Here is a 24,208-nt window from a genome sequence, read left to right as displayed (position 1 = left end):
TTTTTTTTTTTCTAAATACATTATAAGTACATCTTCCATTTGACATACTTTTTATTAAAATTAGACAATTTCCCCTTATATAGGGGGGGTTCAAACTTTGAAACATTGTATAAAAAATAGAACTTTTTCAACTGAACTTTTGAAAATGTTCCGGAAATACTGCGTCCTTCAAACATATATCAAATTAAAGCTTATTTTATGTACTATAAAATGAAAAAAAAAAATTATCCCGACACTTTATCTTCTATGCGCAAATGGCTACCGTTTCAAAAATATGCTATTTTAACAAATTTTTTTTTTTTTAAATTAAACACTATCTACAGATTTGCATCGAAGCCTTTTTTATGATAGTGATTTTAATCAGATCGGAAGAGCATNAGTGATTTTAATCACTGTCAGATATCATCTATACTGGACCCAACTATGCCACGACCCCACTGTGCCGCCACCCCTCTGTGCTAGTTTTTTTTTTTTCTTAAAACTGTCATAACTTTTTCAAAAATGAACAAATAAATTATATATTTTTTTTATAGATACTTGATGTCTTTAACTATCATTTGGTATATTTTAATTTATAAATCTGACCCTTTAACTGCCTATAGGAGGGGATTCAAAATGACAACTTTTCACAAAAAATTACTTTTTCAACTTAACTTTTGAAAGTGTTCCGGAAAGTCTGACACTTTAATATATATCTTAAATTAAAGTTAATGTAATGTACTTTATTATGAAAAAAAATAATGTCGAACTTTATTTTGTCTTCACAGTGAAAATGACTATTGTATTAAAAAATTTGCTATTTTTGGATAAAATTCTGGGTTTTATATTTTATTTTATTTTAAAATACCTGACAAGGGGAGTACACAGATGTTCATAAATATTATATAAATAAAATTGATATAGTATAGAAAGTTAAACTTATTTAAATTTCTTTGTTTTTTGAAGTCGAGATGCTACCAAATGCTATTTTCGTGTGAAAATTCTTGATTTTATTTTTTACATTTTTAACTTTATAATGCTATAATTTATTGAAAAGTGTATGGATCAATACAATTTTTTTATGAGAAATAATATTTTTTGATAATCCCTTTTTCATTCGACATACTTTATCTTAATCAAGATATTAATAAGGAACTAGCAGATCATTTAGTTTTTAGAATAATCCACCAATTTTTTAAAATTAAACACTATCTAAAGATTTGAATTTTCATATATATAAATCAACTACATACTTATTCCAACAAAATGAAGTAGTGGTGTTCTACATAATGGACAAATAAGATTGTTTTTTTTCAAACGGCCAGCACAATTTTCACAAAAATAATGCCCACATGGTTTTACTAGAACATTGATGTCTTCACTATCCTGACAAACACTGCATACTTTATTATCTTTTTCTAAAATTAACATAATTTTTAAATATAAAAAAAAATACCTTAAATTTTGCTAATTTAAATTGTTTTATCATTGATAATTACAATGTAGTCTTAAATATACAACTCATTACAAATATATTTAGACATAGAAATCACATTTCTCATTAATTATTCCATATACATATAAAATATTTTAAAGGAACTGTATAAGCTATTAGTGAGATGAAATCTTTACAAAGCCTAAAACTGTTAAATGATCCCAAAAATATAAGAGAACAAAAAAACCAAGGAGTTAGAGAAGAATAATTTTAAAATATAATTCTCATATTTTAATTATTTATTAAACATTATGTATAATTTCAATTATTTAAATATTTTCATAGATTAACATTAGTAACAGATAAATATTTCTGTATCATAACAAAAAATTAATTCAATGAAATCCATCAATGTAAAAACGATAGCTTATTAAGTCAAAATTGAAATATCTATCCATAAAAAATACTTAGACTTCATCTTTTGGTCTTAAACACTATCTACAGATTTTCATTTAAGTGTTTTTTATGATAGTGATTTTAATGACTGTCAGATATCATTATACTTGACCCAACTATGCCACGTCACCACTGTGCCGCAACTCCACTGTGCTGGGTTTTTTTTATTTAAAAATTCGAATCCGGCTGTATGAATATTGTAAAAATGTATTCTACACTTGTATGATTAATCGCAAATAAAACCAATTTATTTAAAAAATTGTCACTTTAAATATAATAATTACTTAAAAACAATTCGTGTAATAACCAATTTAGTACACAAATTATAATACATTTTCATCATTCTCCACAAAATTAAAGAAATATATTTTTTCTGCAAAATTAATATATTTATACTCGTAATAACTTAGTTAAAAAATTAATAGTAAAATTAATGTTATTATTTATAGAATAATATAATATATTATAATAAAATATTAAAATAATAAAAAAATCGTTTTAAGAAATTTTATTTTGTGTATCTCATTGTCGATTTTTAACAATTTTCATTCAAGTAATTAAAAAAATATAACATGTTTTTTATAAAACATACTCTCAAAAACAAGTTTATTTACTTTCTTGAAAAATATACATACCTATTTTCTCCGTTATTGTTTCTGAAAAATTAAATTAAATTAATCGTGAATATAACAACAGAAAACAATTATTTTACTATAATAATTTATTTATATAAATGATACAATCAAATACATAATTATTAAATAATCTAAAATTTTTATTCAAGTCAGTTGAGATGCATTCTAATACGATTTTAAGTATTAAAATGCTTTTATAAGAGAGAAATTGCGTATCATGACTTATATTAATGAATCACAGAATTTATGATATATATGGTAATAAAATCGAAATCTCAAGCAAATTGTTCACTTAAAATTAACTTACCTAAAGTTGGAACTTCTTTTAATAATGACCCTATAACTGTAAATAAAACGATTAAATTTTATATTTAACTTTTATTGATAATTACAGTAAACTATGAATAATATATCAGATATCAGACCAAAAGACAGACTATTGGATATTTAAATAAATACATATTTACATCATATTAAAAATGATGTATATTTTATTAAGTTGTGTTAAGAGTTGATACCATGCCAGAGAAGGGCTCTTCTTAGTGGAACTAAGTCTACAAACTGAAATTATAGTATAAGAAAAATAATATAAGAATAAGAAAGATAGTTTTTTACAACTTGGAGTTTTTTAAGGCTACTTAAAATTTTAAGTTTTAATTTTAGCTACTAGTTCAAGCAAAATAAAATAATGCTATATGTTTTCTTTTTTCACTGAAAATTAAAATATTTTTTGAATAACTTTAGTTTGTATAACTAAATAAACGAAATAGAAAATTTCAAACATTTTTTGTTTTATAACATAGTGGTTACTAAGAATGGAAAATGCAAGTTTTATAACAAGATTTTTATATTATAAATAGTAAAACTAAAAATATGCATTTTGTAGAACAAGTATTTCAGATTCTAAAAAAAAATATTTACTGTGTATGATAAAGAAAAAGTGTTACACGCGTAAGATAGTGTGTTTGTAAAAGTGTACTTTATTTAATATATTGTCTTTTTCTTTAGGATTATTTTAATTTACTATTATTAATAATCTCAATTTTATTTTTTTCTTCATTATTGAGATTATATATTACATATATTGACTAAAATGTTCCAATTATTTGTCTACTATAATTATTATGTACTTTCCATTAATAAGTACAACAAATACTTGTTTAAAATTTTATAATTTTCCTAGTGATAGTATTATGATTACAAAGTAATTTTCATTAATTAATTTTTAATAATTTTTCAAGTAATTTATTATTTAGAAACTAATGAAATAACTAGCTTCGAGCAATGTATATAATCATAAAAATTATATTAAATATAACTTTTTCATTTATTTAGTAGTGCGTCAAATTGATGTAATAAAAAAAAACTTTAACATTCAATAAAAATAAAATATGTAATATTATCTTATTTTGACTAAAATAGTGGCTAAAATTAACACTTAAATTTTAAATAACCATAAAATACGAAAGATTATTTCTTAGAAATACATCAAAATCAATGTTTCAATTGGTTGGATTTTTTTTTTTTGCATATATCAAAATCAGGATTTCGTTTGATTTGAGTTTTGGACAACTATGCTACGGATAGTATAAGATATTTGCACTTAAGTTAATATAGTTCTGATTACCTACAAACATTTTAAATGAATAGTACAAATAGTACAAATCATATTAATCACATCACGTTAATTGAATTATATTTAAAAATCTTATAAAAATATTAATACTTAATCAGTTAACTTTATCATGTGAATAGTACTTGAATCGTTATACAGCAAAAAAAATGACGAAATAATGCAAATTATCGCACGTCAGAATTACTGTACAATAGTTTACTATGTTTATTATTTATATATTATATGTAATATTTCATATTACATAAATTGAGTTTTGAACGGGACTAAGCTGTTTAAAATAAAATAAGCCCTATAAAAATCCAGAAAATAACAAATTATGTAGTACATAAATATTTTTAAAGAGAAAAAAATTTTAATTTTAATTTCTTGAATATGTTTTAATCGCTTATTCTACAGAATGTTCAGTATGTAAGGAAACAGATAAATTGTTACAAATAATGAGAACAATAGAATCCCGTTCCTTTACTTACCGAACACCTATATATTAAGGATAATATCGTACGTTATACGATACAGAAAATTAATAAATAATTTAATAATAATAATATAATCAATAATTTAATTCCATAAAAAATAAATTATTTATTAATTATAAGAGTATATACCAATTTTTTTTACAGGTCTCCCACAATTACACGGAAAACCAGCTTTCTTCAACAAACTTGCACAATTAAAACAAAGTTCATGTTTACAAGGCAGTATTGCTACATCAGATTCTTCATTATCACATACTAAGCACTTTTTCGTACTACCTGTTATAATTTATTGTAATACATTATTATGAATAAATATAAAGTAATATTTTAGTCGAATTATTTCTTAACAACATTTTATTTTTATCTTTAAAATATTTATTAGATTGGCTTTGTTTTGTTTTATAAATCCTCACTGCCATAACAAACAAAAGGTCTGTTTTGTTCCTGTAGATGACCTCCAAATTAGGTTTAAGAAGGCTCCAACAATCGATCCTCTCGAGAATTTTATAATTCAATTTTAAAATAAACGAAATATAAAATGATAGCCGTTAAATTTTTTGAGTGGTATTGTTTTCATTAATGAAATTTAGGAATATCATTTAAGAATAAGTAGTAATCTTAATAATAATATAATGTTTTAAACAATTATTACGTATGAACATTTTAGTGTAGTTTAAAATATACAGGTGTTATAAGTGAATTATTTATATTTGAATGTTTTATAAAACATTTACCTAATTTTTCGAGCGTAAAAATTTACAAACGACTTTTTTTATTAATAAGTATAGACAATAATTTGTTATATAACATTTGAAAGATAATACTTACTTTTAGTGATAAGTAAAAACAAGTTTAGAATTATAAATGTAAATAATTTCTGTAAAATAAACAAAATTAGTAAAATATAAACATGTGTAGGAAAAAGGTAAGTTTTTACAATCAATGAGAACAATAGATACCCCTTTTCTTACTTACTGTATTATATATGTAAATAATAAGTTGATCCTTAGTTATAAACAAATAGAACATTTTTAAAAATTTCTTTAATCTCATCCCTCAAAAGTTTTCATATATATGTAGTAAAAATGAGGAAAACAAGGATTTCCAATGGTGGAAATTGAAAGGGGAAAATGAAAAAAATATTTTAAAGATGGTAAGAGAAATGACGGTGTAGAATATCAAAGAAAACATAATGATGCGTGGAACAGATTTGCTAGTTGTGTGAAAAATACTGCATAAGAGATTGTTGGTGAGAGTAGGAGAAGAATACCAGGAAAGAAGAAAACCTGGCGGTGAGATGTTCAAATAAGCACAGAGAGTAAGAAAAAACAGTACAAAGTATAGCAAAAGATCAAAACGAGAGAAGATTGGATGGAGAATAAACACTTTTGCAAAGAAGCCTCTTATTCTTCTACTTCCTCGCCTTAACTACTTGGGGTCGTCCACACATCATCTACGCTCAGCTGTCCTCATATCGCATTCAATAGCATCCCTCCATCATTTTTTTGGTCTTCCTCTAACTCTTCTTCCTTCAACATTAATTTCTATAACTGTCCTTACAGCTTCCGATTCTTCTCTCCTCATAACATGACCAAACCATTTTAGTCTATTTTCTTTCATCTTATCCACAATTGACGCTACACCTATTCTCCCTTTTATATGCTCGTTCCTTATTCTATCTTTTCTAGTCACTCCACTCATCCAGCTAAGCATTCTCATCTCTGCTCCATTTTCTTATCAACCGCCCAACACTGTGGACCATACATCATAGCTGGCCTCACTACAGTCTTGTAGAATTTACCTATCAGCCTCATTGGAATTCTTGTATCGCATAAGATGCCAGACGCTTCCCTTCACTTCAACCACCCGCACTTAATTTTGTGTCTTACATCCTCGTCAATACCACTACTCTTTTATACAACTGACCCTAAATACTTAAAATTCTCCACCTCTCCAATCACCAATATTTCAATATTTGATATTGTAATAAAAACACGTAAAAAATTCAAGTGTTTTAATACTCTAAAATTCTACATATAATTTAATACTAAACATTAATAAGATATTTATTTCTCAAAATCTACTCTATAAAAACTTGAAAATCTTTTTTACAACATTCGTAAATTCTTAAAAATTAATTTTTTTTAATGTATAAAAAATATATATTATTTATTAAAAATTTGTACAGTTGCAATATATAATTATTAAAAAAAGAATTAACGCCAATTTTTAACTCGATCAAAAGTTATACGAATTATCAGAGTATGACAAAGTACATAAAAATTGTTCTATAGTTAGTAACTTACCATATCTGTTTTATTTGTACAGTTTATTGCAGCTATCTTAAAAACTATATTTACCAGGGATTGGATACATTATAATATTAATTGATATTAAAAAAATTAAAAATTATATTATATGATAAATAAAATAAATAGTATCTACTCTCAAAATATACATAAAAATATATTTGTATTTATCGCGATAAAAACTAGTGGCAATTTAAAAAATCTGTAAAAACATTCCTTTTAAGCTTATCTTATATAAACTCAGCAATTAATTAATTTTCTATATATATATAGACCAAAATTGGTAACAAATCATTTTTATTTTTGTAACGGTTCCCTTCCTAAATTCCATGTACTGAATAAATTTAAATACACCACAATACATTTAATATTTTTAGCTTCAATACGAAGCTAAGATTGTATTAATTTTATTAAGATGTGTTTTATTTTTGGTTGGGTTCATCCTATGATTAATTTACATGATACTAGAATTGTTACTTTTTTTATGAATTAACATATTAGTGTACATTCTTAAAGTTATTTCGTTATTAAAATTTCAATTATTTGTGTATAAATGATATTCATTCAAATAAAATAGTTTTTCTCATATAATGTAAATACATATGATACATAAATAACTGAATTGTATAAAGAATCAAATAAGTAGAACATACTGCATTATTTCTTAAAAATATATATAAGAATTAATACAAAAATAAATTTTAAATTTAGATTAAATGGAAAATAAGTATTTCACTCGTATCTTTTAATTAACACATGTATATCAAGTACTACCTAAAATGATAGTATACATTTATAGAACTTTTATTTGAAAATCTATTACAATTATTTAAAATATATTTTTCCAAAAATATAGTTCTCTCAAATATTTATCTCATGACATCGACCATTAATTTTACTCAAATATATTTTAGCTTCGATGCGAAGCCGAGAAGGTATTAATTTTACTATGATATGTTTTTATATTTTGTCAATAACATTTTTATAAATTATACTCGATCTCCAAAAACCGAGTGCCTAATGTATCTTTGAATAAATATCATCACATTCAAAATAAACAAAACGTAATCCTTCAACATCACTACCGTATTCCAGGTGCTGCAGATGTTTTTCGGAAGGGTTAAAGGACAGTTTTACCAATATGCTAACAATTTATTCTTTCCTTAGCGCTGTCTAACAATACATCTATCAGTGCGAATGACATGTGGCTGACGCGTGTAAGCGCGCGAGACAACCGGTTTCTCTGTCGCGTGCCGGCATGTGTTCCGGAAGCGAACACTGCATAACCGCGCACATTCAAGACAGCCTGTGTTCTACACTTACTTCCGTTGACCCACGTGGAAAACGTAGTGTGGTTCCCCTTTCTTATTGTAGTAATAGCCACTGCTTCGAGTGCAGCTGGACAGGGACGCGCCTCTCTCCAATACACCTGGACCGACTGCCGTATGTATAAATTCAATACAAATACTCGAAAAGAACACACCTGAAAACAACTTAGAAACTATACTATTATATAAAAATTCAAAGTAAAAAAAAAAAAACAATTAAATTACTTTGTACGATAATTTTAGCTATTTATAAATAATAGTTTCTAAATTCTCAAATTTATAACGCGGTTAATTACCAAACGAATTTCGTCAAATTTGTCAACATATTAATTTATAAAAGTAACATAATAAAAATGGTGTATAATAATTATACAATTATTGTAAATGAAGGTCGACGATTATATTTATACAATTCGATTTTAATTACTGCAACCAATGTGACATATTCTACAAACATGTAAATTAAATGTATACTTAAAAACTTAATTAAAGTATGATTCAAAGTTAATTATACAAAATGGGTAGTAATTTTTTAAATTATTTAAAGGTATGTAAACGTATAATAGCGTAACGTGCGTATTTGTAGTATTTTTACGGGCGTTCACCGTTTTCGCCAAATCTGATTAAGGTAGATTTTTCGTTTCCGCCAAACCGATAGTTTATACCTGTCTATAAAAAGAAGCTTGAGAACCACTGGTTAAAATATTTGCCAAAATAAGATTATTATTAATATTTGAATTTTATTTCAATGTTTTGATGACATCTTATTTTCTTATAAACTATATTTTTATTATTCATTACAAAATTTGTAATGAATAATATATTAATATAATAATTTATTTAATAATATATTTAATATATACATACATACTTAAGATAATTATATATTATAATTTATTTACCTTAGGTAAAACGTCTTTTTTTCTTTATAAAGTTATGCCTATGTGATATAATAAGTAATTATTCAAAACGACGTGACCATATTTAGGGGTGATTAAGGGGGGCAACAATTCTTGGGGGCGAATGTAATTTGATAGTGATAGGACAAAAAATTACTTTAACTCATTAATACTAAAACCCCACGCAAAAATCTTAAAAACAGACCTGAACGTAACATTCAATAAATGCCAAACATTTTGATACTGGCAGCTACCTAACCTGGCCGTATGCTAAAACTGATACTGGATCATCGTTGTGAACCATAGATAAAACTAAATGGTTCTCAAATTTTTCAGTAGATAGACAGGTAGAAGAATAGTTTGGCGGAAACAATAATCTCCCTATTTATGTTCTACTTTATTTTTATAAATGAAAAATACTTTTTCAAAATTACCAAAGTTATTTTAATGATATTTCAGCAAAGCAATATAATAAAAATTGATCACTTTTGGCTAATTAATTAAATAAAATTAAGACTACACTAAAAATATTATTATTTTAAAAACTATAAATATTAAACACAATATACGTATTTCGAAAACAATGTTACCATTGTATTGTACCATTGCATTCAGTAAAGCATTTATACAAACATTTATGTATATAAAAAATAACAATTATTTTCGGTTTCGTATTGAGGGTTTAGAGTTAAAGAAACGTATTAACTAATTTTAATATTCAGGAGAGCAAAATTAAATCTTCATTTTCTATTTAAGCTAATTTTTTTAATTCTTCTTAAAAATTTTCTTCTAAATATCTTATATTCTTCTAATATAATTAATTATAACATTTTCATATTAAAAATTATTTTATAAATTGATTGAAAAAAATCGTAATTTTTATTGATGCGTTCATTTACATACCTTTATTATCCAAGACGATAATGAAACAGATTTAAATTTAAGAAAAAATTTTATTCCTTAATGTAATACTTCATTTATTCTGATATATTTCCAAAATTAAAAATAAAAGCTACAATATATATTATTAATAAGATACGGCGATAAGATTCTCAAACTAGAAAATAAATTATGATATTGTATATATTTTTGGGGACTACTCATATCAAGGGTGTCATTAATCTCTGAATCCACCACTAACATAGAGACTGCTATCACTTCGAATTTTTTTAAAAATACTGAATGTGTTATAAATACTGATTTTTAATCTATAAGTTAAGAAAATTATGGTTCCTAGAGAATTATTCACAAAAACTGTCTATTTATTAAAATAACATCTTATCCCAAAATAATATCTTTTTATATTTTAAAGAAATTCTATTATAAACTTATTTTTCACTACAAAATAAAACTAGTTTAGTCAATACAATCGGAAAGTTAATTACTAGTTTTAATTATAACGACAAATATTATGATTATACAACAATATGGTATCCTGTAACGGTAAAAACCATTATTTTTGCAATAACAACCCTTAATAATAAACAAAGACGTTTTAAATTATATTTAATAGTATCACACATATTATTTTGATCAACTAATGTATCAAGCAATATTTTAAAAAATATACACTAGAAACTCGATTAGCTGTCACGTTTATTTTCAAATGAATTGTAATAACTGAATTTTAATAAGAGTTTGTTGTGGATTTTTTAGTTTTAAAGCGAAGTTGAGAAGGTCTTATCATGATGTGTTTTTGTTTTGTATCTGCACATGAAAATTTTAAACTCTTACTAGACCAATTTTGTTCATATATGGATTACAAGAATCTAATTTAATTTTGGGGTTTTTTTTTTTAAATTTATAGAAAATTAAATGTGACACTGCCCATATTGTTCGCTCACAAAAATTCTTATTTACGATTACTTTATTGTGGGAATATTTAGAGTATGATATGATCGTTTTTATTGTTATTACTTATTGTTTATCGACCAAAATTGTCGCTTAGCTTATAAATTTTGGGGGAGTTTCTACCCTTCCCCCCCTCTTGCGTACGACAGTGTCCGGAAGAATTATATTAAATTGAAGACTTTAAAGTGTACTACAAAATCAATACAAAAAATGTTAATCGACTATTGTTCTACTATGAGAAGTCAGCTGTCAAATTAAATTATTTTTCAATTTAGCAAATGTAAAATTACAAATAAACAAATTATTGTGGAATTTAACAGAACGCATCGAAGTATTTTTCTGATCGAAGTATTCTAAATAAATCATATTGTGCATAACATTTAAATAAATTCTATAAATTTTTTTAATATTAGTATTTATAGATTATAAAATTACTTAATTAATTTCTTTTAGTTAGAAAATTTTGAAATTCATTGGTTAATTATTTAACATACACAATACATGTAAAAATAACTTGGTTTTTACATTTTTTGCAGTTTTCGAAATCGACCGGTTTTTTTTCATTTGATATTTCAGCTTTAAACATTCCCTGGATTTCAGACAAATATGTATGACAGACAATAAATTTTCAGTTGAAGAAATTTTTTTTCACCTGCGTTACTCAATTTAGGTTAATAATCTACACTAACGAGATGATAGAATAAATATATACATATACATGTATATGTATATACATTTTTCTTAATTATTGTATTCTACAAAAGTTTATTTATAAACTATTCGTTTTCTATATTCTAATGCTGTGCTGGTATGTTTAATTTAAATGAAATTACTTTTATTGAAATACTGTATAAAACAATTAGAATAATATTTGCTAATATTATTCTATATGGGTGCTAAATAAAAACTAATAATTTTCGACCATAGAAAATATTTTTATATAATAAAAAATATAATTTTCTAAATATTGAGTTGTACTAATATAGAACAGAGAAGACTGCAACTACATCCCTCAGCCCAGTAATTACGTACATAATAAATTTATAATTCTCTTTAGATTGGAGAATTAACTGTAAATTGGAGCACGGTAGCTGAAGTCCATAGATTTATATAGAGTATTCTTTGTATGATAAAATATATTATATTTTATTGCATATTAATCGTTTAAAATTCAATTTTAAACATACTATTCAAAACAAGTAAAATAATTAAAATGTTAACCTCGGTAGGTATCTCATTCGCTAAATAGGTATAAAAAGAACTTAGTCAGCTTCACATCAAAGAAAAACTCAAGTTTTACTAAATTATTTAAATAACAACAATGATATATTTTGAGCGGTATTATGGCAGTCCTTAGATCATTTTATAGTTTCAAGTGTGCAATTTTATTACACGTAATGATTTGTAACTACATTTATAGTGTAGACTCATAAAACGAAATAATCTAATTTTTTTGCGACTTGTACTGTAACTATTCAAGATTTTTAATGTTTGACAATGTTGTAAATAAAAAATATTTTTCGCATCAGTTTTTACATCTAGAAGACCACCAAAGAAGATTAAAGAATCGGCTAACAAATTTAAATGATTAGGGTTTTTAGCATTGTAGGCTACCCTTGCAACATTTATTGTATTCTACTACGTTTATATATACATATATACCTTATGTAGCTAAAACATAATTGTATCTTAGATTATCTTCTGATGATCTCTTCGAATTGAACAAAAAATCATAACTGTAATCAGAAAAATTGTTTGTATGGTTGTCAATGTTAACAAAGAGCGTATATCAAACACTCATAATGATACTATAACTACTCAATATTTCTCATTATGTTTTTGAACAATTAACTGAAATAAAAATTACACTTGGATCTACAACTTAGTTCTTAGAACTGTGACATAATTTACCGGTCGAAAATGATGCATTTGTGAAAACCAAGGCTAGAAACCGAAATTATTTCAATTTTTTTGAAAATTATTGCCATATCTAGTATGTTAGTTGATCTATATAGACATTTTTAGATTAATAATTATATAAACTGAAAATAATTAAAATCACTTTTAAAACCTTAACCGAACTTAATATTTTTTTAAGTCAAATAAGAGTTAATTATAAGTTCAAAGATATTTCAAAGAAAATCTTATAACATTTTTGGGTTCTATATGATTGATTTTTTCTACATGTACTAACAATAAATTTGATATAGAAGAACTAATCTACTAGATATAAGAAAATTTGACAAAGATTGAAATTATTTAGGCTCTTAGCGCTGTAGAACTGTTGCGAAGCAGCCGACACGCTGCGGGTGGTCTGAGAGGAAACAAATCGCTTCTCGTTAAATATCGTCTAAACGATCTCAAGTGAATTAGGCTTAATAACAAATACAGGAGAATTGAAATAATAATAGTTGAACAGTAATATCTTTGTGTGTGGCAGTAAAAATAAACATTTAGTATCTTGTTAAAAAACGTTTAGCGGTTTATAAACCACAAGCGAAACAAATGTAGTTATGATGATAGTGTAGTTGCATTTAAATTGTTGGTTATGTTTATTTCAAATTACACACTTAGTAAAATATACTCTAATCTACAAGATGTTTAGTAAGTTAGGAAAAGGGTTTGTATTGCTCTTATTATTTGTAACAATTGACTTGTGACCTTACTTCTTTAACAGCTTGTATAAAATTGATGATAATACGCATTTCAGGTTACTTTTAGCAAATGTCTAAATTCTCTATTTATTTAATAATGGATCCTTTTAAAGAAATACATAAAAAATTGATTATTTATATTATTTAAAGTTTTATTTACTTAACATGAAAATCATTCTAATACGTATTACATTTTTATTATAATCTTAGTTGTTTCAGTTTTGAACTGTAGTAACGATTTCATCAAAATGTAATAATCTGCCCTCAATAATGTGTAAGTTGTATTATTTTTTTAGCTATTTTTCAATTACATATATAGGATTAAATTTGAAATAATCTACTGAAAATAGTCTTATAAGAAATATGCTATTTATAATATATGACATTAGTAATTTACCTAGTTTGATGGATAAATATGAGCTATGTTTATCATTCAGATTAGGAATATTTTCAGTGTTTATCTTTGCTTATTGTTTTTCACTTTTTGTTGTAAGACACACAATTGTACCATACAGGTTTACATTATAAAATCTATAAACAAATCTAGGATTTTCATAAATTTTTACACATCTGTATAAAGATCGATTCACACTCTATGGAACGTCAACGTCACGTCACAGATCGGCAGCGTCATGTCATAATATCTAACCATGTATTTATAATCGTATTATTCTCATACACCGGCCTTATTACGTTACGTCAATATTAAGTAAATACATTAAGATGGTCCTTAGTTATAGAATAAAAAATTTTTTTTAAGAAATTCAGAGTCATGGGCTCAAAATTTCGTTAGGTTCACTGAAAAAATGAAACTGGTAAAATTTGAGTACAATAAGTCAACCCCTTCACGTGCCTCAAAGGGGTTGAAGTTCATCAAAAATGGGGTGGATTATCTTTTTTTGAGTGTACGTTCTTTATTTTTGAAGTTTCGCCAAAAACACAAAGAACAATTTTTATAGAACTCAATGTGAACAAAAAATAAGGTAATATACTATTTTTTCGTAAAAATAAGAAAAATCAGTTTCATTTAATTTTTTTTTAAAAATGACATAGTTTTCAGTTATACTTTTCCAGTGTCTTAAATTTTAATTGTAAGCAGAAATTGTACAGAAGTAATATTAATCACCGTGATATCTTCTATAAAAAACGTTATTTGAGTTTTTTTCGAATTATGAATCCTTTCCAAATAAAAATTTAAAACAACTACGAAAACTTGTTTTTTTTAAATTTTTTTGCATGTATGTTTTTTAGCTTAGATGCGAAGGTATTGGTTTTATTAAGATGTGTTTTTTTTTTTTTTTTGTGTCTGTTACCACTTTTTCTCAGCTCTCACTGAAAAGATTTCTTTCAATGATACGTCAAAAGATCACAAATCGTATCATGTCGAAGACATTACCCTCAAAAATTTAAAAAAAAATTTCTCTCGTTCCCCGTAAATGTGGGAAACCTCCAAAAAAATTACAAATTTAAAAATCGCTAATTTTTGAAATTTTTTTTACTTAAAATTGCCATAACTTTTTTAAAAATAACCAAATCAATATAATTTTTGTTTATATGGGTACTAGATGTTTTTACCTATCATTTGGTATATATTTTTTATAAAACTGACCCTACACCTGCTCACACAAGGGGTTTTAAAATGACAACTTTTTCACAAAAAATTAATTTTTTCAACTTAACATTTGAAAGTGTTCCGGAAAGTCTGACACTTTTATATATATCTTAAATTAAAGCTAATATAATGTACAAGGAAAAAAAAAATTTCGGACTTTATTTTGTCTTAAAAATTGAAAAAAATTCCATCGTTCCCCGAAAATGGGAGAAATATCCAAAAAAATTACAAATTTAAAAATAGGTTAATTTTGTCATTTTTTTTACTTTTTTTTCTTAAAACTTCCATAATTTTTTCAAAAATAAACAAATCAACATAAAATTTTTTTATACTAAAATCTTAGATATTTCCCTTTCGTTTGATATCATTTTTTTGAAAATCTATCACTTAACAAGGGGGATTAAAAATAGCAACTTTTTTACAAAAATTAACTTTTTCAACTTAATTTTTGAAAATGTTCTGGAAATACTGCGTCCTTCAAACATATATCAAATTAAAGCTTATTTTATGTACTATAAAATGAAAAAAAAAATTTATCCCGACACTTTATCTTCTATGCGCAAATGGCTACCGTATTCAAAAATATGCTATTTTAACAAATTTTTTTTTTTTTAAATTAAACACTATTTACAGATTTGCATCGAAGCGTTTTTTGTGATAGTGATTTTAATCACTGTCAGATATCATCTATACTGGACCCAACTATGCCACGACCCCACTGTGCTAGTTTTTTTTTTCTTAAAACTTTCATAACTTTTTCAAAAATGAACAAATAAATTATATATTTTTTTTATAGATACTTGATGTCTTTAACTATCATTTGGTATATTTTAATTTATAAATCTGACCCTTTAACTGCCTATAGGCGGGGTTTTAAAATGACAACTTTTTCACAAAAAATTAATTTTTTCAACTTAACTATTGAAAGTGTTCCGGAAAGTCTGACACTTTTATATATATCTTAAATTAAAGCTAATATAATGTACATGGAAAAAAAAAATTTCGGACTTTATTTTGTCTTCATTGTGAAAATGGCTACCGAATGCTATTTTTGTGTGAAAATTCTCGATTTTGTATTTTACATTTTTAACTTTATTATGCTATAACTTTATGAAAAATGTATGGATCAATTCAATATTTTCATGAGAAGTAGTATTTATATACATCTTTCATTCGACATACTTTTTTTTTAAATCGGAACATTTCCCTATATACGGGGGGAGTTCAAATCTAAAAAATGCATATAGAAAGTAGAACTTTTTCAACTTAACTTTTGAAAGTGTTCCGGAAAGTCTGACACTTTTATATATATCTTAAATTAAAGCTAATGTAATATACATTATTATGGAAAAATATGGTTTTAAATAAAGAAATAGCAGATTATGTAGCTTTTGGAATAATCAACCAATTTTTTAAAACTAAACACTATCTAAAGATTTGCATCGAAGCGTTTTTTATGATAGTGTTTTTAATCACTGTCAGATATAATAAGTATAATGACTTGACCCAACTATGCCACGTCACCACTGTGCCGCGACCACCCTGTGCTGGGTTTTTTTTATTGATGCTTGATATCTTTACTTATCATTTGGTATTTGTTCATAAATTTACAAATTTTCTTAGTTATATTAAATAAAAAAAAAACAAGAAACACAATAAAATAATAATTGATTATCACAATATAAGTTTTTCTAATTTGAATATTTTTTATTAAAAATTTGTTAATTTATGAACAAAAAAACATACATGCAAAAAAAATTAAAAAAAACAAGTTTTCGTAGTTGTTTTAAATTTTTATTTGGAAAGGATTCATAATTCGAAAAAAACTCAAATAACGTTTTTTATAGAAGATATCACAGTGATTAATATTATTTCTGTACAATTTCTGCTTACAATTAAAATTTAAGACACTGGAAAAGTATAACTGAAAACTATGTCATTTTTAAAAAAAAATTAAATGAAACTGATTTTTCTTATTTTTACGAAAAAATAGTATATTACCTTATTTTTTGTTCACATTGAGTTCTATAAAAATTGTTCTTTGTGTTTTTGGCGAAACTTCAAAAATAAAGAACGTACACTCAAAAAAAGATAATCCACCCCATTTTTGATGAACTTCAACCCCTTTGAGGCACGTGAAGGGGTTGACTTATTGTACTCAAATTTTACCAGTTTCATTTTTTCAGTGAACCTAACGAAATTTTGAGCCCATGACTCTGAATTTCTTAAAAAAAATTTTTTATTCTATAACTAAGGACCATCTTAATGTATTTACTTAATATTNTTCGAAAAATAAGGACCACCCTAAAATACATGTTTATAATTTTTTTTATGTGACGCTTCCGATCCGTGAAACATGACATTGACGTTCCGTATAGTGTGAATCGACCTTAAGTTGAGCATTGGAGTAGTCAACATTTCATTATGGAGGCATAATAATAATATCTACAAAATTCTATATTTTGAACCTTTTAGTTATTTGCTAATCATTTCGTTTTAGAAATAAATGGGTAGGCCCAGACTCCTTCAGCATCCCTGGTTACGCCACTGAAGTACGGTAAATAAAAACTATCATCGTCTCTTCTAAAAAACGAATAAAAATTTTATTTGTTGTGAAAGAAAAAAAAATTACTTAGTTTAAAAAACTCATTAATCACTGTACATTAATTCGGTAAATAATTTAAATATTTATACTCTAGATGTTAAAAATCTTGTATTTAATTTTCTTATGTGAAAATTTCTATTTTAACTTTAATGCGTAACTGAGAAACTATATTTTTCTCTCCCATATTTTTCTTTTTATAAAAAAAAGTATTCTAATGATTTTCCGATACTACTGGAACAATTTTGCTCAACGATATGTCAAAGATTACAAATGTTATCCGGTTGTAACTAAAAATGTATTAAAAACGGTAGCACAGAAGGGTCGCAGCACAGTGTGAATGAGCCATAGTTGGAACAAGTGTAGATGATATATGACAGTGAATAAAAACACTATCATAAAAAATTCGTTGCAAATCTATAGATGATGTTTAATTATTAAGAGGAATTCTTAAATTATTCCAAAATCAACATCAATTCCTATTTCCTTAGTTATATCCTGATTAGTAAGTCTTTGACTTATGAGCTAATATATGAATAAATACTTATTACTATAATAAGTATAGTTACTATAACTAAATTAAGTACGAAATTGATATTCAATAATTTAATATTGTAATTTTTATAGTGAAATTATAAAGTATTTTATAAAAATTGAAGAGCTTGATGCAAAACTTTTTAGAAAAGAGTTTTTTTGTTAATTATGAAGAAATATACTGGTTTACAAGAAATTTTCATCAGATACTAGAATATATTTTTCTAACGTAATATAAAGCGTAGTATAAAAATTGATTATAATTGAATCGGTCTTTTCAAAAAGGCCATTTCTCCACATTTTTTCAAAACTACTTTTATGTGATAGATGTGTTTATCTAATAATAATGCATATTTCATACGAGACCGTCATATCTCCAACAACTCATTATAGTCTAAAAATAACGAGTGCATTCGAAAAGGCCATTTCTCCAAAAATAACTTGATCAGCAATTTTATTTGTTAAGATTTTAATTAATTCAATACATACCAGAAGAAAAGAAAAATTTTTGGAACGACAATTTTAAATGGTCAACAACAAACGAAGATGAAAACCCTGAAGAAGATTTTTAAGAAAGTATGCGAAAAAGTTGTTTTTTTATATATTTAGTAGTCAAAAAGTAAACTATATTTATTTATTTTTTAATGAACTGAAAAGAAGTGATTTACTTTTTTTTTGTCAAACTAAAAAGTTAATATAAAAATTGTTTTTATTGTTATTTTACATAAAAAATAGTAATCAAAAAGTAAACTATATAATTTGTTTCAAAAATTAACTAAAAAGAAATGTTGTTGAAGTTCGTAAATAAAATTATTACAAAGAATGCACAGTATATTTTGTAAGACTAATTATTTAATTTTATATAATAAACAATAAACAATTGATCAGAGTCGCGAGGTCATAATCAATGAAAATTTACAATCCATTGGAAAAGGCTATATCTCAAACACGTTCATTCCCTCATAAAATAATCCAATAGGTATAAATAGTCAATATTGCATCATATTTGGTTTTTTATAAGGGAATTAAATAATTCAACCTTTATTCAATTTTCATCTAAATTTATTTTAATCTATAAAAACAGTTTTTTACGTTTCCTGAAAAAAATATTTTATGGAGATATGGCCTTTTTGAAAAAACCGATTCAATTGCAAAAATTTATTGTTAAATTTAGGTTTAGAGTTTAACAAATAATAAACCAAATAATAAGTTAACATCTAAGGTATCTATTAAAAAGTAATTAAGATATTTTTAAAAAAGTCATGGCAATTTTTTCATTACAATATTTAAACTGCTAATTCTTTATGATTGTTTAAAATTTGTTAGGGAAAATATTTATTGAATTTTTGTTATAACTTAAAATACTGGAAATATTTTTTTAAATTTAATTAAATAAATTTTCAAACTTAACTAAAAAGTTGCTATTAAAAAGGTCGTAAATGTATTAGAAATTTATATACTGTTTGGTAATTATTATTACCAATAGTCAGATCATTTTTAAAGTTGATAAAACTATCAGTTACTTCACTTCACATGATTTCTTTGCTTGTTTTATGTTTTTTTTATTATACTAAAAATATTTTATGAGTTAGTTAATTGTAAAAATATACCATTAAATCCAATTTATACACTTATGTGCACATTGATGTTACAAAATAATAGTTAAAAGTTATTTTACGTTAACACATGATTTTATTGCAATTTTATGGTTTATAGAAATCTTGAAAAAGAAAATACAGATTTTATACTTGGTCCACTAGTTTTGTACAGTTAAGTGTTTATTAACACATCGACAAACTGTCATGGTTTTCGTCCGTTTGAACTATAAATATGTCTACCTATTAAACATTTAATTTAATAATGAACTTTTATATTTATATTACATGTAGTTTTAATGTGTAACTACCGAACAAAGAAGCAGTGAGACCTGATTATAAGAGCTGACTACAACAAAATTATAATTGATCGAAAATCAAGATGACAACTGTTTCTTTTTAAACTGGTAGATTTTTTTTAATTTTTTTGTTTATAATTATTTACAATAATTTTTGTGAAACAAAAACAAACGTAGTTGATCAGTTTATCTATATGTTATTCAAATTTAAGGTATAATTTATTGTTTTTCACTTTTATGAGACTAAAGCTTTTATTATTTTGTACCTAATATCAATTTTCAATTATAGCAAGAATTTTATTATGACACAACGGGTTTTTATATTCTATTTAATATTGTTTCCAATGTATGATATAATTATTTTCAGTTATAGGTGTGTAAATGCATACATCACAATCGCCTCTCAGAGTGAGGGCGGCAAACGATACGAATATTGTTGTGTATATAAATAAAGAATTACATGTTAGAAGTTTAGTGTATACTGAGATGTGTCTGCACCTGTAAAAACATATACATCTAGATCTCGTTAGCAGATCAACGGCTATATAAACATGATTACAGGTTTGGGAGTATTATACCAAACTAAGGGTATATCATTATAAGGTGCAAAACCAAGCGCGTTACAATTATTGTGTACAGACTGTTGCCGACAACGACCAATTCACACCTTAACGCCGTTATGAAACTAATAAATACGATCTTACACATATTGTACACCTCCCCCGCAGACACAACTCTTCAGTCTTAAAACAACGGTAATTATCCATTCTACGAACTTGTCTTTACGCCGCCATCATACTTTAACGCCCTATATCATTATTATTATTTTAATGTGTGTGCTGTTCATAAGATAATAACATCTTGGATTATTTCCCTTTTCACCTAAGTGTATTGTTTCTTCGTCTTGGTTTATCACACCTTCAAAAATGAAAATTGGTAAGGTAGTTGTGATAATCATACTAGTTAAAATAATGATACTTATTCTTACAAGTCGTTTCAACCGTCACCGCCACCACCAAAAACACTTATAAGTAAGTAAATTAACTATTAGATATAAAATTCTATTTATAAACATCAATATTTCATAAAGTACTACTTTTAACGCTGGTTTCGGAAATTATTCTTTCATTTATTCTTATTCGAAGTTGTGTTAATACCAAATAATAATATCTGTTTGGTTATTGAATAATATGCTCAATAAAGTAATGCTAATTAATATCTACATAATATACGTATCTTGTACATTTATATGGTACTGTAATTGCTACACGCACCATAAAACATGGAGAGATTAAATTTTAATTTTACAGTAAAAGGGTTGTCGTATCATGCAAGTTTTATCGTCTTTCCAACAACGCCATCATTATAATTAAATATACGTAGAAAGGCATCATAAAAGCAACAACTGCCCAAGTTGTAAAACATTTCTCATTATCAGTCGTTTTAATTCAACGAACAGTAAAACTCAATTACCTCAAAAAATAATTAAAATTTTAACTCTCAACCAAACCACTCACATCTGTTAATGAAAGAAACCTCTTAGTAGTTCATTTCGCTAGTTTTTTAGTTTATTGCCGCAAACTGTAATGTAAAGAGAATAAATATTGTTTATGTAATTTAATAAAATTATTCATTTATACATAAGAACTTAAAACCAAAAAGTTTGCATTAGAGTTTATGATTAAAGAAACTAAATATTTCATTGAAAGTTGTTAAGAATTATAAAGTAAAACTGTTTTTAACTCAACTTAAATAGAATTGTTTAACTTCGTAAAATTACAAACTAGAATAATCATAAAAATCCTAATTATTTTTAAACAAATGTTTTATGATGTGTCATACTTTATCAAACTAAAAATATTTCCATATCAACTTTTTATCAAATTTTGAAAATATTAAAGAAATTAATCAGTACATAAATTAGATTTATTATAAGGGTTCTAACTTTTGTGAAATAAGAAATATAACATTATTTGATTTAAAGTAAATTGTATAACATTGATATCTATAACTATTAACTTATTGAAAAATAAATAGTTTATATTTTTTCAAGCTCCTACATTTTGTTTTCCATTTATTAACCACTTAATATTGTTTTTATTAAATAAAACTTTAGTTATAAGATTATAAGCTTTAACATCTATGGCTTTTTGATAAACAATATTAGGTGAATGTTTAAATACTTAGACAAATTTATACGATTAACAATAAATCGTTTTTATGCAGCACAGAAAAATAAAAAAGTCAATTTACTGAGTAAATAGTTTAAAATCTAAAAATGAACTATAATTTTATCTAAGCCCATATAATAGACAAACTGACATAAACATTTACCTAAATTTTAAGATAGTGCTGATTTTTACTTAATACTTTTACAAATTATTTTAAGAATGTTATCATCAATACATTCATTAATAAGTCTTAAAAATATATTTTAGCTTCGATGCGAAGCTGAGAAGGTATTAATTTTACCATGATGTGTTTATTTTTTTTTTTATTTTATTTTTTTTTTTTTGTGTCTGTCACTACTTTTTCTCAGCTCTCACTGGACCGATTTCTTTTAACAATACGTCAAAAGATCACAAATTGTATCTAGTTGAAGACATTACCCTTAAAAATTTAAAAATTTTCCCTCGTTCCCCGCAAATGGGGGAAATATCCAAAAAAATTACAAATTTAAAAATCGACAAATTTTGTCATTTTTTTCACTTTTTTTTCTTAAAACTTCCATAACTTTTTCAAAAATCAACAAATCAACATAATTTTTTTTTAAACTAAAACCTTAGATATTTTCCTTTCATTTGATATAATTTTTTTGAAAATTTAACACTTAACCTGCTCATGGGGGGGGATTTAAAATTGCAACTTTTTTACAAAAACTAACTTTTTCAACTTAATTTTTGAAAATGTTCCGGAAATACTGCGTCCTTTAAACATATATCAAATTAAAGCTTATTTTATGTACTATAAAATGAAAAAAAAAAATTTGTCCCGACACTTTATCTTCTGCATGTAAACGGTTGCCGTAGTTAAAAAAACACTATTTTTGTGTTAAAATTTTCGATTTTCAATTTTTAATTTTCAACTTAAAAATGCTATAACTTTTCGAAAAATGCATGTATCAGCACAATTTTTTTTTTTCTAAATACATTATAAGTACATCTTCCATTTGACATACTTTTTATTAAAATTAGACAATTTCCCCTTATATAGGGGGGGTTCAAACTTTGAAACATTGTATAAAAAATAGAACTTTTTCAACTGAACTTTTGAAAATGTTCCGGAAATACTGCGTCCTTTAAACATATATCAAATTAAAGCTTTTTTTATGTACTATAAAATGAAAAAAAAAAATTTGTCCCGACACCTTATCTTCTATGTGCAAATGGCTGTCGAAATTATAAAAAAAATGTAATATTTGCGATAAAAATCACCTTTTATAACGATGTTTTTTGTACTTAAAACTGCCATAACTTTTTCAAATATTAACTAATCAAAATAATATTTCTTTATATTGAAACCTTAGGTAATTTTCTTTCATTTGATATCATTTTTTTTTGAAAATCTAACACTTATTCTGCTCACAGGGGGGATTTAAAATAGCAACTTTTTTACAAAAACTAACTTTTTCAACTTAATTTTTGAAAATGTTCCGGAAATACTGCGTCCTTTAAACATATATCAAATTAAAGCTTATTTTATGTACTACTAAATGAAAAAAAAAAATTTGTCCCGACGACCTATCTTCTATGCGCAAAAGGCTACCGTATTTAAAAATATGCTATTTTTTATTAAAATTCTAGGTTTTGTATTTTATTTTATTTTAAAATATTTTATTAGGGGAATAAACTGACTTTCATGAATATTATATAATTTCATTGACATAGAATAAAGTTCATAAGACATAT

The 24,208-nt window shown here is 24.9% G+C and overlaps 1 protein-coding gene across 2 annotated transcripts in view; it reads right to left on the bottom strand.

Annotated features, from left to right (window-relative positions):
- The window catches only part of LOC126896388 (uncharacterized), an 8,475-nt gene extending 1,370 nt beyond the window's left edge, over nt 1-7,105 (bottom strand). The window contains exons 1-6 of one of the 2 annotated variants that reach the window (XM_050669131.1): nt 6,924-7,105; nt 5,442-5,494; nt 4,747-4,889; nt 2,813-2,848; nt 2,506-2,526; nt 1,233-1,397 (exon numbers count right to left, since the gene is read on the bottom strand). In XM_050669131.1, the coding sequence (XP_050525088.1) occupies nt 1,233-1,397; nt 2,506-2,526; nt 2,813-2,848; nt 4,747-4,889; nt 5,442-5,494; nt 6,924-6,926 (421 nt within the window). In that variant the 5' untranslated portion in view covers nt 6,927-7,105. Of the gene's footprint in view, nt 1-1,232; nt 1,398-2,505; nt 2,527-2,812; nt 2,849-4,746; nt 4,894-5,441; nt 5,495-6,923 lie in introns of both variants that reach the window. The other variant, XM_050669129.1, reaches the window with a different exon arrangement.
- Between the last annotated feature and the right edge of the window lie 17,103 nt (nt 7,106-24,208).

This window comes from Daktulosphaira vitifoliae, unplaced genomic scaffold, assembly GCF_025091365.1.
Source record: "Daktulosphaira vitifoliae isolate Bord-2020 unplaced genomic scaffold, ASM2509136v1 Scaffold_1, whole genome shotgun sequence".
NCBI classification, from domain to species: domain Eukaryota; kingdom Metazoa; phylum Arthropoda; class Insecta; order Hemiptera; family Phylloxeridae; genus Daktulosphaira; species Daktulosphaira vitifoliae.
This window is presented reverse-complemented; position numbering and strand designations above follow the sequence as displayed.